The 22847-nt window shown below is 43.4% G+C and overlaps 1 protein-coding gene across 4 annotated transcripts in view; it reads left to right on the forward strand.

Annotated features, from left to right (window-relative positions):
* The window catches only part of LOC124158038 (A-kinase anchor protein 200-like), a 66915-nt gene that overhangs the window by 18600 nt on the left and 25468 nt on the right, over positions 1–22847 (forward strand). For 3 of the 4 annotated variants that reach the window (XM_046533192.1, XM_046533193.1, XM_046533195.1), the window contains exon 2: positions 16853–17283. In XM_046533192.1, the coding sequence (XP_046389148.1) occupies positions 17056–17283 (228 nt within the window). In that variant the 5' untranslated portion in view covers positions 16853–17055. Of the gene's footprint in view, positions 1–15777; positions 15931–16852; positions 17284–22847 lie in introns of those variants that run through there. The other variant, XM_046533194.1, reaches the window with a different exon arrangement.

Below are 22847 nucleotides of genomic sequence, written 5' to 3' on the forward strand. Positions count from 1 at the left end.
CATGAGGCCGCCTAAGAAGCGCCAAGGCATCCCGGTGGTGACACGCGTCGTTCGCCACCGTGGTGGTGCAGAAAGGGGTTAAACAGCCTGGCGAAGGAGGGGTGGAGGAAGGCCACGGAGGAGCCCTTACAAGTCCCCCCCTTCAACATCCGGTTCCCGCGAGCGGACCCCCGCCCCTTGTCCTTCCGGCAGCGTTGGATGTACGAGACTCGGCCTCCAAGTGAGGCCAAGGGGTGGGGGGATACAAGGGGTGGGGGGGCCCCTCCCCCTGCCGCCACTACTATTATTACAACCCGACTCGGAACGGGAGTCGCGAAAAATTCATACACAAAAATCATGACGATTAAATTTGCTGCGAGGACCATTATGCTTCTTCTCTCTTGATTAGGAACCCGTGGGTATACATTTGGGATTACTGGGAATATACTTCTTCGCAATCATAAGAAACTTGGCCTATCGCAGAATAAGATACCGGAAAATCTCTCCCAAGAACTGAATGCCGAGTGAATGTCATAAAAGTTGAAGCGTGGGCGTGGTTATCCCGTGGGAAGAATGCTTGGATGCTGACATTAGAGTCCCGGCTCATTTCTCGGGTGAGGCCTTCTTACTCCGGAAGCAGAGCCATTGCGACGACGCCGTGGAAAAGGGAAGTGCCTCTCTCGCCCTCCTACTCGAAATTTGTGAAAATTCACAGCCTGTGACAAGGCCTGGGGATGGATCTACCATCACCTATCCCAACCTTCGGGTTAAATTATCGAGTGAGCGAGTGATCGCAAAAGGAATGACGAAAAATAAACTAAGGGGAAGTATGTTGTTATACTAGTATACCATAGAATACTAGAATGCTCACGAGGGATTTTTGAAATATTAACTGTTGTTAATCATAAGCATAAGCATGAGTAAATTGCATTGCGATCGATGCTAATCACCTCATATACTCATCGCTACACCTCCTTGGCCATCGCACCCCCGGGGCGAATACTTACATCAGATGGAGCGCTATGATTCCCGCCGTCGCCATTTCTCTCTTGATATTGGCATGCACAGGATTAATGGAGACGAAGGTTTCCATTATTGAAACACTTTAGACAGTGCTCCAAAATTTTTAGCCTCATAACTACTCATATGGCTTATCCACTGGGGGACATGATATGATCACGAGGTCTTATTATCAAAATGACTGCCTAGTGTTTTAAATTCCAATTATTCTAAAAAGACGATTATAATGCATAGCTTTGACTATAATGAAACTTACAATTAGTAGGTATTGAAATCTAAGACAAAGGTAGGGTCGTAATTAATGAGGTCATTTGTATGTAGAGTCGGTGGAGTCTTGATTAATAAATAAAGTGGGATAAGAAGCATTTTTAACAGAAGTCTTCTATTCAAAAACCATTAATTTCCTCGCAAACAATCGCGACTGTAATCCCGCGTGTTGAATCCATTTGACGCACCCAGCTGTTTAATCACCTCATGAAGGAACTTTCTCGCTTCGCTTATGAGTCACGCGTAATATCATCACGACCCCTTCAATTTACTGCGAACTCAGACTCCAATGAGTGAATCCGGTTCAGCGGAAGGTCACGCTCGTACGATTTGTGAATGGCGAGATGTTCGAGCCACTTACAATCCCTCCCCCCAGCGTTCCTCTTTGCTCCAGTTCAAAGTCAGGCGTGTTCACACTAAAAAACATATTCTCCAACAAATACATTTCGCCGTTGAGTCCTTCCGCACCTAACTTTCCTTCGTCGTGCCCCTCCACGTTTTGAGCAGGTTGTGTTGGGCTGACCAAAACTCGCTGTGTCGACAGTGGTCCGGCAAGGTCATCGGGTAAAGATGATGATGCTGGATCCAATGTTTTGCCCCAGCACTGTGGGCATGATCTAAGGCGTATGGTACTACCAATGCAAGGTAGGTGGTCGAGCATCCTGTGGTGACGTAATTGGAGTACTATTACACTCTACAGGTGCTTAACAACAGATTAGTAGCAAAGGAGTGTTGTTTTTGACTTGGAAAAATACATGAAAAAGTATAGTATTTTTATTTCCCTTGGAACTATACACACCATTTATAATACTGACGAAGGAGTCACGAATTATTCTGCCTTATATTAGGTGTTGACCAATAGTGACAGCTACTTTGAATACAACCGTAAGATGTTCGCAAAGAAAATTTTGGTATTTTTTTTAAACATGATAATGCCGTCTTAGCCTCGAATCGATTAGAAGAATGTGGAGGTGGGAAATTTCCAAAACAGCCTATTTTTCCACTAATATCGAAATCCGGAAATTAGTACGTAAATTACGCGAAATTGAAGAAAGATATGTTTGAAATCGGCAAGTAATTTTGACTAGGTAAGTGAATGTCGGGGTCAATTTGATTCTTATTTGTTAACCTTTTTCCGGTGTTGTTTTTGGTCTCGAATATTAGTAGTGACTTCCGTTGTGTAATATTTTAATTCTTATTAAACAAGTTCCTTAAATTGAATTCTAACTGTAAAGCTTAAGTGATAATATTGCATCCTTGGTTGTCTTAATTTAGGCGCTTCTGTTATATTTACGCCGAAAGTCTGTACAGCCGTGTGATTGAACAATTTTAGTGCAATCATCTCCTATACGTTATACTTTTAAAATTTCTTCGTTATTAATTTGATAGAGAAATGAAAGCGGCATTTTTGTAATTCTAATAAATGACATGCGTGCCCGCCAAATGATACTCAAAAGTTCGTCCGAGTCTTATATTTCTACCTCTTAATGCACTCAGGGGCATGTAATTCAGTCGTGTATCCTGTGCCTAATTATATACTCATGCAATACAAATAATGCACTACGATATTAACAACCTGAATTTAAATAATTACAGATGATGATACACAGAGAGTCCTTTGGGTATTGAAGGTATTTATCATGTAGATCTCTAAAGGCCCGTCATTGTTTGAACAGAACTCTTGGGTACTTTTTCATTGACACAACAGTGATATCACTTTCTCAATGTGTCTGGCACCGGTTATAAAACCATGTTTATTAACACAATGTTTAACCGAAACTTTTACTTGATAACTTCCAGTTGTAATTGCATTTTCAATTATTGGAAGCCTTCGTATTTATGTTGCCTCTGGAAATGCAGCTGCCTTATCAGATAGCAATTTGCGGAAGGTAGGTATACTTATTAATGAATTTCTGATAGAACTTTTTAAGGAATTAGCAATGCCTGAGTAATGAAATATGTGGTTGGTACACTCACTGGTACGCGAGATGCTGTTATCACCCGCAAATCATAAACGGAGTGCATCTCAAATACTTAGTAATCGTCTTATGATTAGTGGCAGTGTTTACTCTATCGCATTTTCTTCTGTTCACCGACCGAAAGAGTTGAGTTGCAGCTGCGATCTCCCGAATTAGCGTTTCTGCCCTGCTTATGCGCATCACCCAGCAGAGGTTTGCCACTCCCTCCCACACGTTTAGCTCCGACTACAGTTGATACTATGACGTTAGCCAGCTTGTGGTGGATATTCTGGTTCCTTTGCCGTCCATGCGTATGGGCGTCGTAGTCACGGGCCGCGGTGTGTAGTCCACGTATGGCGAATGAGAGGGGTTTCCTTCCGTCGATGAGTCCAGGTGGAACGGACGCCGCCGCCGCAGCGGTGGGGGTGTGGATTGGCCAGTTGGACATCCGGCCTCCCTTGCCGAGTGACGCGTCGGTGGACGAGGGGCAGGGGCCACCAGCCAGTACGGAAAACAAAAATTGCGCGAGGTTTGCATATCTATTGCCGGCGTATTAATCTTGTAGACCCTGATCAGTATACGAATTGTTAAAAAAAAAGAATTGTGATCAACACAAAATTATGGCGTCGTGTTTCTAATCATCATAGCTCTAGTAGGCATCTGTGTTTCTTGCTGACGGAAACATTTTAAGGCTAAATACGACTGACACAGTGTGAATATTCGCGAATCTTCTTGTGTATCGCTGAAGAGATGGAACTTCCTTCGGGACAAGCTCAGCACCGTAGAATAGTAACTACGTCCCGCATTTCCTAAAATCCACTATCCCCCACCCATCAGTCCTCAGTCCACCTTCTAACGTTTTCCTCCCTTCCGCAGCCTCCCAATAATCATCTGGCACAGATCATTGCTCGCGCAGGTTTCATGTTGCGAAGGCCATACAGAATATCAAGTGACACGAGAACAAAAGCAACGTGTTTCACCCCTTTCCCTTTCTCGTCGACTGACCTTTTTCAGCCAATCTTCTTCAGAGCTCCCAGCTTCTCGAGGCCAAAAAATTGAGATCTATTGTGTGTGTCTAAGTGTAAAAGCATGACTTAATTAGGGGAAATCATGAAGTATCTGGATTGGATTGAAATATTCGTATTTGCACAACAATCAAAGGAAAATGACACCAAACACGGTGCATTGTTGGCATTATTTTAAGTATGGAAGTAGTTTCCCCGTGAAAAATTAAAAATGGTAGTGGAGTGGGGATTAGGAATGGATAGAGCCTGGAGTTCTGTAGCAGATTTCACTGTCTTCGAGTAAAAGTTTCAAGTTACCTGAGATCAATGGGAAGTGGTTTCTATCGAATAGTTTCCCCCCCTCTCCTTGGCAGCTCCCCTCTTTTCACGCGAACTGCCTTCCTGGAGCCTGATTCTGGTTCTTTCTGCTATCGCCTTCGCTATTTGTCGAAAAGATTAGCGAACGGTGTATGCATTCGCATTCTCATTTTCATTCGCTTGCAATTTCGCCAGGAATGCTTCGCTTCGTCCTTCTGGCTACGAAAAAGTTATTCTCGTTGTGACTGGCAAGCATATAGTGAACGAAAACATAATTAAGATGATTGGCATACAACTTGTGTATAGTTTTATTCGTCTTGTCGTTCTACGTAATTAAATTCATGGGATTAAAATGGGGTTTGCATTTGAATGAACCGCGAAGCTTTTCTTTGATAATCGTATTGTGTTATCGTGGGAGTGCTGTTATTCTGAGCTTATAAATGTGTTGGATTTCTTGAGAAAACTTGTTGTTTCGGTTCTTAAGCCGCTTTTACACCGGAGTTTGAAAAAGAAATTTTTGTTTCCACCTGAAGTCGGCAAAGATCAAAGGGCGTTGCAAAGTTTAGTTTGAAACGCTTGTTTCGGTAACTATGTGCCGTTGAAACATGAATCAGAATCCCCTCCGCGCTTCCCCCTCCACTGCCACTGTCTCACGTGATCGTTCGTCGCGTCATGCTGTCATCAGGGTATTGATCAAGGTCGAAAGTGTTTCAAACATTTGCATGAAACATGGGAATAAAAACCATAAAACAAAAATTTCATACTTTTGTGGGAAACAACAGTTTCAAACTAAAGTTTGAAACATTTTGTTTGAAACTCCGGTGTAAACGCGGCTTAATACTCGTGAACGTTTCAATGGAAACATTAAGAAAGAAGCTGACCGCAGTTTTGTCATCTTAGATAATGCCATTTAGTAATTGAAGTAGTGGTGTAGTGGATAGAGTGGCTCTCAACCAATCTTAAGGTTACAAGGTCTCTATCATTTGACCTTACGAACGTGCCTCGCGCTGTTTAATTGTTTCTGACAGCGGAGGCATATGTTGATCGCTGAAACTATCTTGCGCCCATTGACATATGGGTAATTCGTCATTGCTTAAGTCACAGTATTTCGTCAAGAGAACGAAGTCACCCGAACTGAAGCTATAGGCGGGGCGAAAAAGACGATATAATCGCGGAGAAAACTTTCGCTTCGAGTTGCCGGGGCGAAGCGAAGACCCGCGCGAAAGGAGAACGAGAATCACTGCCCAGGTCCCCAATTTTTAAACACTCCGATAGCATGAGTCACTTATGTCCTGTGTTCATCGGTGACAACCAATAACTTTGCGCAATTAGTGTTTTGCCTCCGTATGATACCAAGAATAGAAATGCGCACCCACCACACCGAAAGGCCAAATATGACGTATTTCCGACCTAATTTAACTTCGTTTATCATGGTTCCGTAACTTTTATTTATCGATTTATCAACTAATCACGATTTCCTTTATTAGACGGCACCAAAAAAGCGATGAGAAGTTTTTACTACAATAGCATACTTTTGCTCGAATTAGCTTAATCATATTAAATGAACTTCCACTGATACATCCACTGATGAATGTAATAAGTATTACATGCAATAATTAGAAAAAGTATGTATGTGCACATACGCTGTTTTTTTACGCGTTAGGACACGTATAATTGTGCGTCTTATGTTTTCTATTTTCACCCACATATGGTGGTTTAGAAATTGGCAGATGGCGAATTAAAAAAAAGTTCCGACTTAATCTAGTAAAAATAAGACAGTTTTTGGTTTCAGCGCACAAAAATATATGGTACTCCATTAATAGAACCGTAAAAATTCAGGCCTGTCTTAGTATTAGACCCAAACAAGACGAGACAGACTGGAAATTGGAACTGCAAAAGCTCGCACGTTTCTGCCTAGAAAAGAAAAGACTTTAATTATCTTACAAGCTCCTCCCTTACTCCCGTCCGTATTCTCCCCTGTGCATCGCTGCTAGGAGGAAGGCAAGAGATGATCCCAAACACCCAGAGAACTCTCTCCATCCCCACCACGGCCCCTCGCCCTCTCCCCATGCTTTCGCAGCCCCCCTTCCTCTCGCTGAGCGGATGAGTCTAGTTCCCCCAACTCGCCGCTGGCTACGCCCTCCGACGGGTCATGTTTTTTTATTTATTATTTAATTTATTACTTTAAACCTGCGTATATCTTGGTTTTAAAAGTCGCATGAGACTAGAAACTTGGCTAGGATTTTTTTGTTTTGCCTGTTTTATCATCTTATCTTTTATCATCCTTAACATCTAATCTACACTTAGTGCCCTATCTAATTATCCAATTAGTGACATCAAAACGTGTCTGTTAATTTCAGGTTACTTAAATAAGGGGTATATTACATTCGGGGTATGTGATGAAATGTATGTTTTTTTTAGATTAAGTGTTACGGTAGTATTTGTATATATTGTGGGGCTGTTTGAGTCAAAGGAGAACTTTTTCCGCTACAACCTAATCCTCTGCATGGTATTTCATTCTTTGCGACAATGCAGTCACTTGCGTGCACTGCGTTGCACTCACACACACCCATAGTATTTACTCTCCATTGGGTGGAGGAGGAAGTCTTCAATATGAATGTAGGTGGTTCAACATGAAGTTGATAATGTATCGTAACAGAGGGAAAAGTCCATGCTTATGCATCCTCAGAGGATATATGTCACTTTCGTGGGACGTCTTCTCTAAATCCAGGCATATAAGTGCCTAATTGGGGATTTTGGACGGCCGGAAGAAAATGCATTGAGCGGAACCGGATTGCTTTCGTAAATTATCCTCTCGCCGGGGGCGAACCGTGACGCTGTTCTTTGCGATGCATCCGATAACTTCCTTTTGGGACCCACTCGAACGCCGCTTCTGGCACATGTCTCTTGCCTGGAAGCTCCACTGATGCTTTTCATTTTTTCTATTTGAAGGTAATTAGTTGGACGCCCAGGAAAATGCGTGAAGGCGATGGCTACAATATAGGAATTTGTAGTATGGTGTATCAACTTAGAGGGTATGAGTTTTGATGTCCCACGATATGAATTTTCGGATCATAACTATCATGTTTTTGGGCTGAAATAACTTCCTTCGCTACTAAGTCATTCCGCGAAAGTTGGAACTTCGCGCTTATTTTTTCATGGAGGAGTTGATTTAATTCCCGAAAACTCATTTAAAATGTTAAGTAGCGATTTCTCCGTAGACGCGAAAGTATATTTACGTTACCAGCAATTTACCTATATGTTTCTTGGTGATGATACCAGAACATATTTTCCTCATGAGACCCCTGAGTGACACTATGTTATGTGTCTTGGGAGTTAAAATTCGATATCCTTATAATAGGGAAGTGCACTAATTTTTTTTTATTGCTGAATTTGAAAGTTTAGCCTAAAAAAGAAACATTAGTATAGTCACTTTTATTTTCTGCAACTGGGGTATGCACTTTAAAACGTTTTGAAAGTCGGAAAATTTCATGTTGCGCTGAAACACAGTGCCTCCATCTTGATTGAGATGTGACGTCACAAGGCAGTAGTCACCAGTGGAGTATCGCTGAATTCCGTCGCCTTCTTTAGCGCGGCGAGAGTTTCCGGGAATCGGTGGAGTTTGCTTCCTAAAAATGTCGTCTAGTACCGAAAATATGAATTCAAAATAGAATTATAAATGATTTTTTGTTCCAAATTTCATCTCGACGTCGAAACAAAAGCCTGGAGAAGATATTCATTCCCGTGCCTTAAGCACAAGCTATACGGAATAAATGGTTCAAGGCCTCTCCTGACTCTTACCTATCGATGATATTCTGTTTTGAAGATCATTTGGAGGTATTGTAAGATCAAATTGATATTTATATTATAATAATTTACTTAATAGGTACCTCAGTCACATCAGAAAGTGTGTTGAGTCAAAATATAGCATCTTCCGCGTAGACCTACGTAATTTATAAACTGAAAGTAGTTTGGTTAAAGAATTATGGCGCGACTGTTTTTTTACACGACCGGGCAAAATGCGTATTTTGCCCATGATATGTGCATATATGATAACAAACGATTTTTGTTAAAGTTAATCTTTATTTGTTGAAATTAGTACATTTATAGGTGATACAGATATAAAGGTACACGGCAGGTCGCGCGGCGTAATTTGTACTCCACTGGTGACGGGTTCATCTTGCTGATCCAAAATATTAGCTACAATAATACCTCGAACTTTGAAAACTCGCAATACAGGCAGTCAAAGTACATTGTAAGAATATACGAGACCATTATAGCCCAGAATGTACGTACAATGTCGAAATCCTTGGTTTTCAAAGATTGACGTATTTTATACGCCAGCGCGCCCGGTCCAGGGTTATCAACTTTTATTTCATCCTATTTGTTAGTTGAAATTATATTTCAGAATGGTTCTTTTAGCACTGCTACTGAGGTAAACTGGTAGGTACTGAGTACAAGGTACTGAGGTATGTACTGAGTAAGTAAACTCCCTTTGGAGTAATGTGAATTACAAGTGTTCGAGATATATGGCATTTTATATTCGCTTTGTGTTCTTATTAATTATGCCTGTACGCATATTGTTGCTTGCGAGCCTTTAATGGTATGTGCTCTTGCAAGAGTGGTTTTCATTTTTAATGTGGAAGTTGGTCAGTATAAGCAAAGAAAAAATTAACATTTTAGCGCACACCAACCCTTGTAGTCATCGTATCTCTGCGTTTGTAGTGACACTGCTAAAATACCTAAACGCCATAATGATGATAAAAAAATTGTCTCATGTCAATGATTGCTGCAATTATAATTAATGATAAACTTGATGCCGTATAATCACAATGAAGACAACAAAAAATAATGCCGTGATGCTGTCTTGAACCACGGTCCTTCGGGTGAGATCTATTCCTACAAACGTGCACGCTACCACTACCCCAACCGACCCATTGAAAAATAGTGGACATTTTGAATTTATATATATAATTTGTAAAAAGTAACACAAGAAAATTAATTAATTACAGCCTAACTAACGCCCTAATTGAAAAAGATGCAGCAAGGTACGCGGTCTCCCCTTGTTAGCCTTAACGTCTCGCATTTCTATGGAGCGTTGAACCTGTCCTCCTTATTCAAAAATTCAGTAACCATAATTACATCAAAGTTTGGTGTACCATTTATAAATCGTTGGAATTTATCCTTCTCCCAACCAAGATTATCTTTTCTTGAACCCATCCTGGACAGCGAACCATTGCAACAACCAGCGAGCTCGGAAATAAGGCTAACATCCCATGATTCTAGTTGCGAAGGGCGAACGTTCCGGCCGGCGTGAATACATACGCAACGAATATGTCTTGCAGCAAACGTCTGAAATAGGTTTATTAGTTTGATTCGGTTCTTACAACAAAAGTTTTGGCATGATAAACGGCATTGTGTCAAAATATACCCAGCGAAAAATAAATGCCATCATGCCTTTATTAAAGATTCAATGTGCTATTCGTACTACTCTTTCCAAACTTGAAGTTGACACGTAAATGAATATTAATATATTACGCAATGATGAAGTCGTTTACTCAAAAGAGAAGCAGCCACATATATATTCTGAAGATATTTTATGACAGCAAAAAACGGATACCCTCAAATTCTGTAATTTTTCTATGCAATAATAGTGGTATAACTAAACGGTGTAGAAGGTGCCTTCTGCTACTGCCTTGTGACGTCACGGCCAATATTCAACATGGGCACCCGTTTTCGCGGCCTTTGAATTTTTCCATATTTCAGACGGTCATCTCGAATAAAGTATTCACTATTAGGATTTAAACTGTGGTTTTACGACATTATGTTATTCTGAACTCTAATTTAAAAAATGTGTTTGGTACATTTGAAACACTAGTGCACTTCCCTATTGTCGAATAATATCCTGATGCTGTCGCACAGCGACGAAACTGGTCGTGTGAAACTATATTTGTGGAATTAACTAAAACTATTAACTCACTAATAATTAACTAAAGTAGTTAAATTATTATGAAGTAGTGTCACCAAGTATAGCCTAAAAATATTGATTACATCACTATTGATGCTCTGCTGGAGAAACAACAAAAGTTTTTTTTAAGAGGAGATAAGACATTTATGCCAGATTGTGGAAGGGATCTTCGATATCGGCAGTTGTTTGGTGGCATTTGGTTAGTCTCGGCATTGGCGGTCTTTAGTGCGATGCTGGGAGTTAGGCGGAAGCAATCAGTGAGGACGGCCGCGAGTCATTCGTCTTCGAAGAAGGAGATGATGAGTCGCCTGGCATCGTCGAAGCACCATCCCTCTCTCTCCGTTTCCTTGATCTCTGTCAGCAGTGACGACGCCATCTCAGTCCCCGTCATCCGTAGCATTCGGAATCTGCTGTCGTGACTTCTGGGTTGGGCACCATGGGTAGACTGCTGTTAATCTATTGGAATTAATTTGAAATGCAAAAGTTGCTTCGTGAAATATTTTCGGAAGACCAAGATGGAAGGGAGACCATGCTTGTTGTATTAGATTGGATATTGATCTCCAAATCATTCGCGGATGAGGTTCAGAATTTCATTTTTCCTGCGAGTGGTGTGATACCCCGCGGCAGGATGCACGTGCTATAAATGTTGGTCCTTTTCCGGGCAGTATATCCCTTTGTTTCATTTATGGCCCGATTATCACGCTTCCATATTCTCAATCGATATTATCGATCGCGCAGGTCCTTTTAACGGAAATGAGAGGGGTGTCTTCAGGAATGTATCCTTAAGTATGTGATTTATGTGCGTAAGCTCTTGGTAGGCCTTACTAATGTGGGTAATGGTGTATGCTGGTAACCCCTGTCACATGTTTACACTTCCATGTCAATTTCGGTAGCGTCAGGAAGGGCGTTTTGAGTGGCCACGCTTATTCCCTACCAATCAACCTGGAGACGGGTTTGAGTGTTCAATGAAGGCGTCCAAAATGCAAGTGTTTCTCTTGCGCGGATTGTGATGAATTTTGAAAAACCGATTTGATATTATTCTTAGCATTACTTTTTGTGGCTAGACTAATGGCGATAACTGTTTTAAACTTACGAGTACATTGTTGCCGAAATGAATGAAAATCAGCTACTTTTGGAATACAATTTGCGTTCTTTCTCCTTTCCCCAAGTCTTCCTCAGCATTGAACTCCGAATGTGCCTCCACTTGAATGGAAAGGTGGGTACTGTAGTTTGTAGCCTAATGTGGAAAAGTGTCGTAAAATATTCACGTCTTTTTTACAATTCCAACAAATAATTTCCCTCGACTTTGCCTTTGTCCCGGCTCCTAACCTAAATCCTACTATCCATATATCGGCATATTGGTCGTATCACTGAATGGGTGACTGAGGCTATCATTCGGATAGCGCGACCTAACCACGGACGAAATTAAAGATACTCATGATATCCGCCTGGTAGTTGGGTTAATAATTTTTGCTGCATTAGTATCCATTTATGTGCAATATTGTGAGTTTTTGTAAGCGCAAACCAATTCAGAGTGTGTGTGGTTGTGGGTGACTGTGTGCTGAGGCATTCCATTCCAAATGAAGACAAAATTGCGCGGGTCATTCGGTGTGTTCCTCCAAGTGAGCGTGGCACCGCGGTCAGCTGGCCACTTTACTCACTTCCATTCATTCCATTCTCCGAACGCGGAAACCATTCGCTCTGCGAGACCTTGAGACGTTTGGACTGCATGCGCGCGTGCCATTGGAGCCTACTCACGCCCCTCGCCGCGCGTGAATGTTTTTGCGGCGGCCTGCGTTTCCGACCTATTCATTACCTCGACCTATGTGACGTCTGCTGTTTCCAATCTAATCCCCATTTATATCGCTAAAATATACAAATGACCCACAGTAAAGATAGCGGTGGACAAATCAATGACTCCCTTTGCTCTGAACAATTCTCTAAGGTTCTGGATATTTACCGTATTCTGCTCTAGTTATCCATGCATTTGCCTCAACTCGTCTAATTCATCTTTTATCCTGCGCGTTCCAGCTGCAGGATCAAACGCGCAGCCCCATCGTTTAAATAATATCTCAGCACTGTTGTCAGCCGGAAAGACTCCCTCATTTGTTCTTTCTAACCGTCGTGCTTTTTACGTTTTAAATAATTTCGTGTTACATTTTATTCTGAATAATTTATGTGCTTAGATGAGGCAATAGCGTTTGATTCCGTTCGGTATATGCAAATTATCTAATATCACGATAAGGTTTCTGGGTTAACAACATGAAGTGGTATTACTGGACAGTTTTATGCTAGTGGGTCAGCATAAGTTGACATTTAGATCTGTATACTGAAAGTAAAGATCGTATGTAGTCATTCGTATCTTAATAAGGCGGTTTCCTTTTACTTTTTTATTGCCCAAATCGAAAGATTACTACTCCTGGAGTACGTAATTCACGCTTTTAGATTTTTAAATGACGATATATATTTTTCGCGATTAAATGAAAAGTGAAAATTTTCAGCGCGCGAAAACGCGAGGGCTAAGTGTGCATACTGGGAAAAGCCCGTGTGACGTCTGGCTGCTGCTGTGTGAGACCACCTGGGTGCTAGGCTATGAACGCCGCTACGATGCAGGCTGCTTGCTACCGAGCATGGCGGTAGGGTAGAGTACTCTGCTAGTAGGTAGCGCTTGGCTTAAATAAGGATTATTAATACCCTATCAAACGAAGGAAACTTTCTGGTCATAGGCAATTTTAATAGGTGATTATTTAGAAATGTTTCCCTGAGATCTGTGCCTCATGCATGCATTGGTAACCTCAGACGATGTAAAACTCCTATCTACTGGTACAGAAATAGGTCCCTGTGACGTCACATGGAGTGGCTTCGCATGATCGCCAATCTGGCCTTTTTCAAATGAGGTTAAAATTGACCATTGCCATTCGTCTAAATTGAGATTTCTAAAACCAAGTAATTAGTATAATATTAATACACTAATGGTGGTTAGCGAATCGCAATCAATGCCTTTCGTTTTCTTTAATCAAGGAAACTACCCTATTGGACCAATCGTAATTGGAATATAGATAGTGCATATATCTTGGGTTCTCAAGGTGGTGTGTTTCTATGGATTTCTCATGAAGATTGTGCATCCAATAATACTGAGAAGGCTGTCTTTGAGGCAACTAGTGCTCTTCCTCACTTGCTCAGGTTTGAATTAGTTTTGATGCCGAGAACATTCATCTGTTAAGAATAGTTGGTGGAATTGATCTTAGTCTCGGATGCCATGTTATTCTGCATTTCACCCTGAATGATTCGTACTTTTACGTGCTAGATAAAAGAATTGAAATTTCAAAACAATTATTTAACTCCTTAAAATTGGTCGAAATTGTATTAGTTCAGACCAAACACTTGACAAATAATTATTACATGAGTAACCGGTGTAAATAGCGACATATATAGCTATTAAAAACTATGTAATGTATTCAATTAGTGTTTCTATTTTTAGGCATAGGAGTGATCATAATGCTGATGTATATTTTAATCTTTGACGATGATCCTATCGCAGTCGGCAATTGTCCGAGCGTCAGAGGGTCTTCAAATCAGGGTAATGGTTTCGCAGCGCCCTCAAGAAATTTTAAACCGCCCGAATTGGAGGAGAGGCTTGAATCTCGAAAGGTATCATAAAGTAAAACGAAGGGTTTTATTTCATAGCCTAATGCTTCCTCACATACTCTATTTATCAATTAGACGGAAATACAATTTTCAATGGAAATGAGCTCACCGCTGCGAATCAGTGGTCTTTTTTATCACGGGAAGGTGGAGGTCGCGTGGTTTCGGGGCTTATCATGTTGGTACCGTGTGCAGAACCCAATGACAATCCAGGGCACTACATACAGGGTCTCTCCCGAAGAAGATATCTAATTTGTTGCCTCTTATACTACTGTCGCGGTATTTTCAACCCGTATCATAAATATCTATTGCGGTGAGCGCATAGTATCGATCCGTTTATTGTCAATATATTCGATAGATATCATTGCATAAATTTCGTTTTACAGCTCCGATGTTGAGTTATTCCGCCTTATGAGAAATTCACATCGCCCTTCCGTCAGCGACGCGAGTGGCGACTTTAATAAATACATTTGAATGCGCGGTGTTAGAGGGGACAGATAATGTCCGATTGAAGAATCCCATTTTGCAATATTCGCTCCAGCCTTTTAATCACTTTTTCCACTCCGGAGTTGTCAATCCGGTAGAGACCACCCCGATATGGGTGGAGGAGGTGTGTTTGGGAAAGGTCGCAGCGAGGGTAGCGAGCCATGGGAGTCTCGGTGCACGTGCACTCAAGGGAAAGGGAGGGGGGTGGGGTGGAGGAGGTAAGTGGGAGGGGTGCCCCTCTATCCATTCCAAGGAGGTTGCTCGGAGAAGCGAAGTAAATGTCATTTTCGTTTCGAAATTTTCATAATATGCGCACGTTACAGTACTCTTTTGACTGACCTAAATATATAACTTCGGCTCTCTTCACTATATTTTTTGGAAATTTTGGGCGAAAACTCGTATTTCAATGTGCAGTTATACCAATGCTGTTCCTCGTGCATAAAGAAATATATATGAATGTGAACGGCATTGTGACTAGTCATAAGTGCGTAATAAAAATCGTAGGAATGCTGAAAACAGTGATTAAGGGAAGGTTTAAAAGGAAAGGAAGAATACACCCACAGGTAGACAGATTCTCGAGGGTAATGGGAAAAAATTTGCGGAACTGAACGGAGGATATCGAATTGAGGCAAAATAACGTGCAATCGGGACTTTGTCAGAAATTTTCTTCTGGGGTGCTTGGGAGTATATGGGCCGTCTATAATGCTATTTGTTGTCAATTTGCTCGTATCGGAAAACCATACATCTCGGTAAGTCCAAATATAACGGCGTTTTGCCCGCAAGATAGAACAATTGAATATTTCATACGTATGCATTTTCATGCATAAAATTTGCTTTTAGAACATTGAAAAGGGGAAACTCTGTGCACTTACAGAATTTCAAATCGATTGCATGGACTTTAAAAACGTCACGAAAGAAGGCTGCAAACCTGATGCGCGTTTTGAGTCACGCTTCGAGAATGTCATCGCTGGAATGTAAGCCGCCGCGGCCTCCTGCCCGAGTGAGTCAGTCGTGGCTCTGATTAAGGCATTTAATGCAACGAAAGCGGCCTTAGTGCATGATTTGGCTTCTGCCGTCGATAGTGGCGCAGGGCACCTCGTCACTGTTTTCCTGGAACCACGGAATGCCTCCCCCGCGCTGATAACGCCGCGTCCTTGGCACGTTGAGATCACTCGCTCGCTCTCTCGCTCGTAGTAAAGCCTCCTGCTGCAGCCCTTGCACCTCGTACACTTGGCTGCCTAGAAGCACGCATCCAGCCGTGACGGAGGCGGTTTTCAGGGCTGGGGTAGGTTTTTTTACCCTCTTTCAGTCAGTGTGGGTGTAATTCGGGTTGGCATACGCAGTCTTCGGCATTGATATCGTTTCGCTCTCCATCCCCGCCAATCGCGCACCAGTTTCTCTGCTACCCCGTCCTTCACTTTTACGCTGACTTTTGTCTCATTCCTGTTGATCCCTCGGCGGCTTTACCATGGTTTCATCCTTTCATTCCTTTGATTATCCCCCTTAATTAGCGTGTGTGACATCGTTTTCTTCCTCGACGATATCGGGTTCTTCTGTGCAGAAGTTTTATCTTGCACATCATCCTCCAGTACCGAGTTACGGAGACTGACAAGTGTTTCCAGTGATCCATGCGTCTGGTCCGCGGCGTGCGGGTATGTTGTAATATTTCCGTATCACGTTGTAAATCACAGGCAGATGACTGGTTGGGCGTACGAAAGGGTATGAGATGGGATCGCCGTGGCGAAGTGCTGGCATTGTGGAGTCCATCGCCCATGGCAGACTGCGAATTCCCGGTCCGATAGCCTCTGAACTCGTAATATGCCGTACGACATTAAATTTGAGAGGAATGTCATTCAGTGGCCACACATTGGAAACTCTTTGATTCACGCAAGGGATTTGGGGGAGGGGTGGAGACGGGAATTGGGGGTTGAATGGCGTCTGTGAGTGTGGAGATTGGTGAGTCGCCGCTCCATTGTGTATCTGCCTTCCTCCTCTCGTGGCGAATAAAACGCATTACAAGGCAGTTGTTCTTCCCCCCATCCGAGAACACCCTCACCCTATGCCCTTCCCCCCCCCCCCCACCTCACACATACACTTGTATGCGGGCCGCGCCGCCAACCGTTGAAGGGAGCCTGCTTGAGACTCACTCTCCTTCCCTTTATCCACTTGCCTCTAATCTATTCTATTCTCTCTTTTGTTTGTTGCAGCCGAGACGACCTCGTGAGTGTGCGCTGGGACCGAGGCACCCTTCCGGCGACCTCGACTACTGGAGCAACCACTGCATACTCCGTCTCGAAGGCACAGCACGCAAGGATCTTTGTGAGGAGGCGCAGAGCAGTGTTGTGAGACGTCCTTTGTCGCTGTTAAGGAGCTGTGTGAGCGGTGTGTGTTTGCGCGCGCGGTTGGCAAGATGGGCGTCAAGCAGAGCAAGCGTTCGATGGACGTGACGACGACGCCCAGCAAGCAGGCGGCGGACGGCGTGGCCGCGGGCGACGACCCCGCCGCAGCCGAGAAGATCATCATGCACGAGGACGGCGCCAAGGCCGCGCTCAACGGCACTGCCGCACCCGCCGCCACTGCAGAGGACGAGGAGCAGCAGCCGGAGGGCAAGAAGGCAGCCGACGGAGACGCCGTCCAGGTGGGTCCATCTCTAGACTGAATCGCACGCTATGAGGCGTTGCATAATACCCAGAATGCTACAAAGAGCCGGCATTAACGAGATCAGCTGCCCATGTTCACTCTCAAGGGTAAAGCAATGGGCCAGCGCAGCCTCTCTTCTCCCTTTCTCGTGCCGTCAGGAGTCAAGTTACGTGTCCTATAATTTTGCGATGAAACTATTTGTTAAAGTTTGTTATCAGGATATTAGATATTGAAGGGTTTATTACGGGCAATATTTTAGCTGTAAAATCTCTATGGTCCTACAGAGTATTATATTAAGGCGTACTTTCGACCCATTTCCAAAATGGATAGCCAACTACATGTCAGAGGAGTACTCTTGTGCCCTCTCGATTGCCTGCGAATGTGGCCTGATGCGTGTGAGGGTCGGGGAAGGAATTCGATATCCATGGGGATTGAGGACCACCGACTGAAAGCCGGAAGAATGAGCCGTGGCCGGCCATCATAATGCATAATGCTGGCGTGAAATGCTCAGTTGAGATGCTCTTGCCATGCCGTTGACAAGAGACGTAATCGAAATTGGGCTGAAAGATAACACCGTGATGCTGGATACTCCATTAGTGGATAATCCATACAGCCATTCCTTTGCGACTACGCTGAGGAAAATTTGAGAGGGCTGAAGAAGGGTGGAAACTCTTTGCCAAGCTGAGGGTACCTGCATGTAGAAGAAGGATTCACCACGACATACCCAAATGACCATGGCCATCGAACGTCGGGAGGGATGAATGTGACCAGGTGGAAATATGAACTCCATTCCTTGAATTGCTGCTTCCGTTAATTAACTTCGTTTAGTGGCATTATCGACTACGCTGTGATAGATATATGCCCTTCGTTTTAGCATATAAATAGGATTCCCCATCTCAGCCTGTGGTGAAGTAGAATCTTGCTACCCACTATAGAAAGGTGGTTCACTTCCTTCACTTAGGCACACGATACTTGCAGTAGCACACAGCGTGTTGGGGTCTGTTGTTTTGTTATCATGGGAAGCCTTCATAAATGATTAAAATAAAAATTTCCGTCGAAGTGAATACAAAAATGGGTTTATAGTTTCTCACAATGGGTGATGTTTAGCCATTATTCGGATGTCTCGAAAAATTTGAGCATTTTATTGTTTATTGAGTGAATCCAGAGCTGAAAAAACAAGTCCTGATGGTGATAAAGGAGTCATTTTTCGAAACGCCTGCGTTATTACAAAACATCACCCGCTGCGAGGGAAGATTTTTGGTTTGTAAATTTCAAGGTTTATCTTCTTGTCGCGAGTAATTTAAGTGTTTATAGGCGACTACTCCATTTATCCCAAGTAATCCCATATATTACGAATTTTAAGAAAGTTTCATAGGAGGAAATTCGACTGGTCGCGAAGAGTTTGTCTTAAGCATGGTTTTGTCGCGGGATGACGACCGTGTGAAAATATTGGTCGCCATATCGATGAGTTGCTGTGCCGTCGGCGTTAAAGATATGATGGGTAGGCAACGATAGGAGAACAAGTCATGGAAAAATAGTCTTTAAAAATACTTACCCCTGTCTCATCCTATAAAGAAATACTCCATTTCATGGCCAGTTAAGCACCAGACTCTTGCCTCGGAGATTTTATTTCGAGAGAATCTTGTTTCCATCGAATTCAAGACATGAATTAGCGTGAGACATCGAATTCCAATTATTTTAATGCTTTTCTTTTTGGACCTTTTTCTGGAATTCGTGATGATATCATCATTTGTTGCCTCCGATTCTTAAGTCAGGATATCTCCGAGCAATTCTCGGTGGTTGGCGGCGGCGGCGCGCCCTCTCTTGTTTCGTTTGGAGGCGTCTAGCGCTTCCCTTGAACTCCACGCCCCCTGACTAGGCGCTGCGGCCGTTGTAGGATGTACTTCCTTAACCTGTGAAACTTATTGCGATATAGACCCAGCAAGAGGGGAGGCAAGTGTTGGAGTGGATAGGACACTCGGGGGCCAAGAGGGGGTTAGAGCAGCTGTACCCATTTCTAGACATCTCCCTTTTAGTAATTGCGTGACCTGAGACGACAGCACAATTTTCTTTTTTTTTGCGTATTTACTATTTGGAGTACGCATAACCGTATCTTGCTTTTAGCGCTCAAGACTTGATCTAACAATATTTCTTCATATATTCTTGAAAATTTATCATTATCTTTCCTCCTCCGTTCCCTATCTCGCTGATGCTTGGGGGTGCTGTCCTGTTGCAACTGATTCCTATGGGAAAAGGAAGGTCTGTGATCGAGCCCTGTGGGAGGGCTGTCCGCAGATGGAGATGGCGGCGCTTAGATATACTATCTACGAGTTCTAGACATGTCGTCGCTGCAGGACAGCCTAAGGAGAGTTCCGTTCACTTTTGCACTTGGAAATTTGGCCGTGAAGTCAAGTAGGAGGTTGCTGACGGTAGCGATACTCAGCAGTTTGATCCTGATGGCAATGTTTGTTGATGAGGAATGCGCATTAAAACACTAGTGGTTTAGGGTAGGTTTGTGTTTCCTATTTATCCAAGTGGCTACAATGGCGTCTTACCCTTTGGTTTCTAAACCCGAGAACTCTATACGCCGGCAAAGGCATTCCTTGCAACAATACATTCCCGTGTTCAGAATGGCAATTGCTTTTCTCTGCTTCAAATCCCTCTTTCAGGTCCTCCTACCAAACTGTGCACGGCCCTGCTGCTCAAGCGTGCACTATGTATCTGCTTCCCAATCTCCGAAGCGTCTCCATTCGTCACTCGCGTCCTCTCAGCTCGCCCACATTAGCCTCCCCTCCCCTATGTCCTAGGCGTAGCAGCTCCTCTCGGCATTCTTTCTCCACGGGTGCGAACAAGGCCCATTAGTCGCCTCGCGTCTTCCCTGTCATCCCTCTTTCACTTCTCTCTCTCTCTCTCTCTCTCCGCTGGACGTTTTTACGACCGAACTTGTGTGTGTGTGCCCTTAGTTGTTTTCTGTTTGGTGGCTGGCCACGCCTCTTTGTTTTCCACTCCTTTATGCAGTCACTTTCCTCGCCATTTCCGCGTTCTTTCGCTCCTCCCAATTGCGTGTCGCTTCCTCTATTTTCTCTCCCTATTTTCCAGTGGCAGGGAGAGTGCTTCCCTCACACTCCCTCATCCCCAGCTACTTTCCCCTGCGACATTCCAATGGCACGCCATTCTTTTGCGACACTACGAATTCCGGCGTCGGCCGGTTTCCCTCCTGTGTGATGAAAATGTGGTCTACCAGTGGTTAAACAAGTGGTTCCCAACCCGCTCAAGTCTGCGAGGTCCGCAGGAGACCTGAATTTGAATCTTGCTCCCACCTCACCCTCCACACCAATCAACCCTCACGATAGCAATGAAATCAATGTATTGCATTTCCCCGGTGAACGATTACTCAGGCTATCGGGCCACCGGTTTGGAACTCTGCAGTAAACAAACATTAGTCTGTTTCAAGCGATTGGATAATGTTTTTAGCCATAATCACTCAATAATGTTCTGTCCCTCTGCAGGATAGCTCAGTGAGAACTCTTAGGTAATGTGATGATTATTTTTTAGTAGTCATTGTAGCTGCCTGTTTAATTGGACAGATTAAATCATCAGTTAATTAGGTCATGAGGATATACTCTGGGAGAAAAATTATATTGAATAGTTGGGCTTTTTGTTCATGATGGCGTTTAGTTTTAGAATCTTCTAAGCTGCAGCCGCAGCATGATTCTTCACTCTAGCTCTGCGGAGAAATCCTTTAGGACTGCCGACTCCCTTCTTGCCCTAGTTGGCGCTCTCTGCCATCGTATTCCGTGCCAAACGGACCCCGCTGCACGCTGCGTCACTAGACCTGTCTTGACGGTGGCGCCTCACGATTGGAGAGCGCCAGGAACGTGCAACTCCGCAAGGCGAGAATTTCAATGCAGGAGGCGGCGCGAGTTCTGGAGGTCGTCCACGCCTCGGATGGAGAAAGAGCGCCTCAGCGAATGCCACCTACATTGGGATATGAAATCCGCTGACTCTCCAGTACATTACACCCTCCGCTTGACAATTCCTTGACAGGGAAGAATGAAAATCGTCCAATTCCGTTGAATTTCTTGCGTTGGTGGTGGCAGTCTCATTATTTCGAATTTAAATCTTACATTCTTGTATGTATCACTCACGAAGAATTTCAGTACAATGTATCCGCGGTTATCGAGATTTTGCGGAATTGCGAACTTGACTGCTAGGAAATTGAAAATCTATGAAGTTCAATTGTGATTAGTATTCTCACCTCAGATGTTAATTGGCCTATTTTTATCGCTTTCTTTAACGGGGGTTTTATGTTTACCGGAATAGTATCTGCATAAATGAGAAGTCAAGTGGCATAAACGTCGGCCTCTTCGCGGCAGCGCTTTCGTCTCTTCGTCTGCCCTCCAGCGGCGGAGACTTCAACGACCGACACCCGCCCGTTGTTATCTCCGCCGTTCCGGGCGCATCTCCGATGAGAAATCTCTTTGATGGCCTATGAATCAAATCAGTACGGCTGCTCGGTCAATGCAAGCGACGAATTTGCGAGGGTGAATTCCACTCTCGGCACAGTTTTGATGTGTCGCATCTGTGCATTGCGTGAATGGAAGGATCTGGGGACCCACATGAGCCCCGTTTCAAGATCGGGAGCCCTTCAGATCTATCTTTGGATGATGGGGTTAATTTTATATCGGCTCCATCGTTTTTCTCCACAACATCTTCAGAGCAGAGCAGTGTACAGGAAAGTACAACTTTTTGAATTCGTTTGTCAGCTGTATTTACCATTTTGCGTAATCTGACATTTATTAAATTTTTTTCCAAAGTTTACCATTACTTAACACATTGAAAGTACACCTAAGGAATACTTTTCCTATTATTAACCAAGCCCGAATACTTGTGGAGATCATGCAATGACTTTTTCGTCACGTAATTCATATACATATATTGAGATTAGTAGCAGTGGGTCATCGAGCAGCTGGCAGTAATGAAACGTTGCGCGCCTCAAGTTAATTTTCGGAATAATTTGATTTACTGGGTCTTTTTTATATATTGAAATGTGAAAAAATTGCGTAAACTAATAGGCTATGAATATTTGCTTATGGAAATAATGAATTAAATTGCGAGGCTTACATCCTCAGTTCAGATATCAGGCTCAAAGAATGCATGTTAGCTAACAACCGTATTGCGTAACTCCTGCCTTAGCAACGCTTTACTTTCGGTAGACCTTTTTTTAATTGAAAGAACCGCCCGGCAATTATAAATCTGTAAAATGTTTAACAGTCGCGCATTCTACCACGGAAGAGGAGGATCATGATGCAGGCGAGGGTATGTTGGCTTGTGCCATTATCTTGGAATTGAGGAATAGTCTAAGCAGTTGATCGGATAGGGGGGGAGGATGTTGCAGGCCATCAGTCACTGATTCATCTGACTGTGAGTGTTTGCTTCTCGGCCCGCTGATGACTCTGCAAACACAGTGCTGAACTTCGACCGCTTACCCTGCGAGTCCTATCTTGCCTCACTTCCGACCCGGCGGCGCAAAGTGGCCAAAATCCCTAAAAGGTGGACTAA

Source organism: Ischnura elegans, chromosome 4 (genome assembly GCF_921293095.1).
Source record: "Ischnura elegans chromosome 4, ioIscEleg1.1, whole genome shotgun sequence".
Classification (NCBI taxonomy): domain Eukaryota; kingdom Metazoa; phylum Arthropoda; class Insecta; order Odonata; family Coenagrionidae; genus Ischnura; species Ischnura elegans.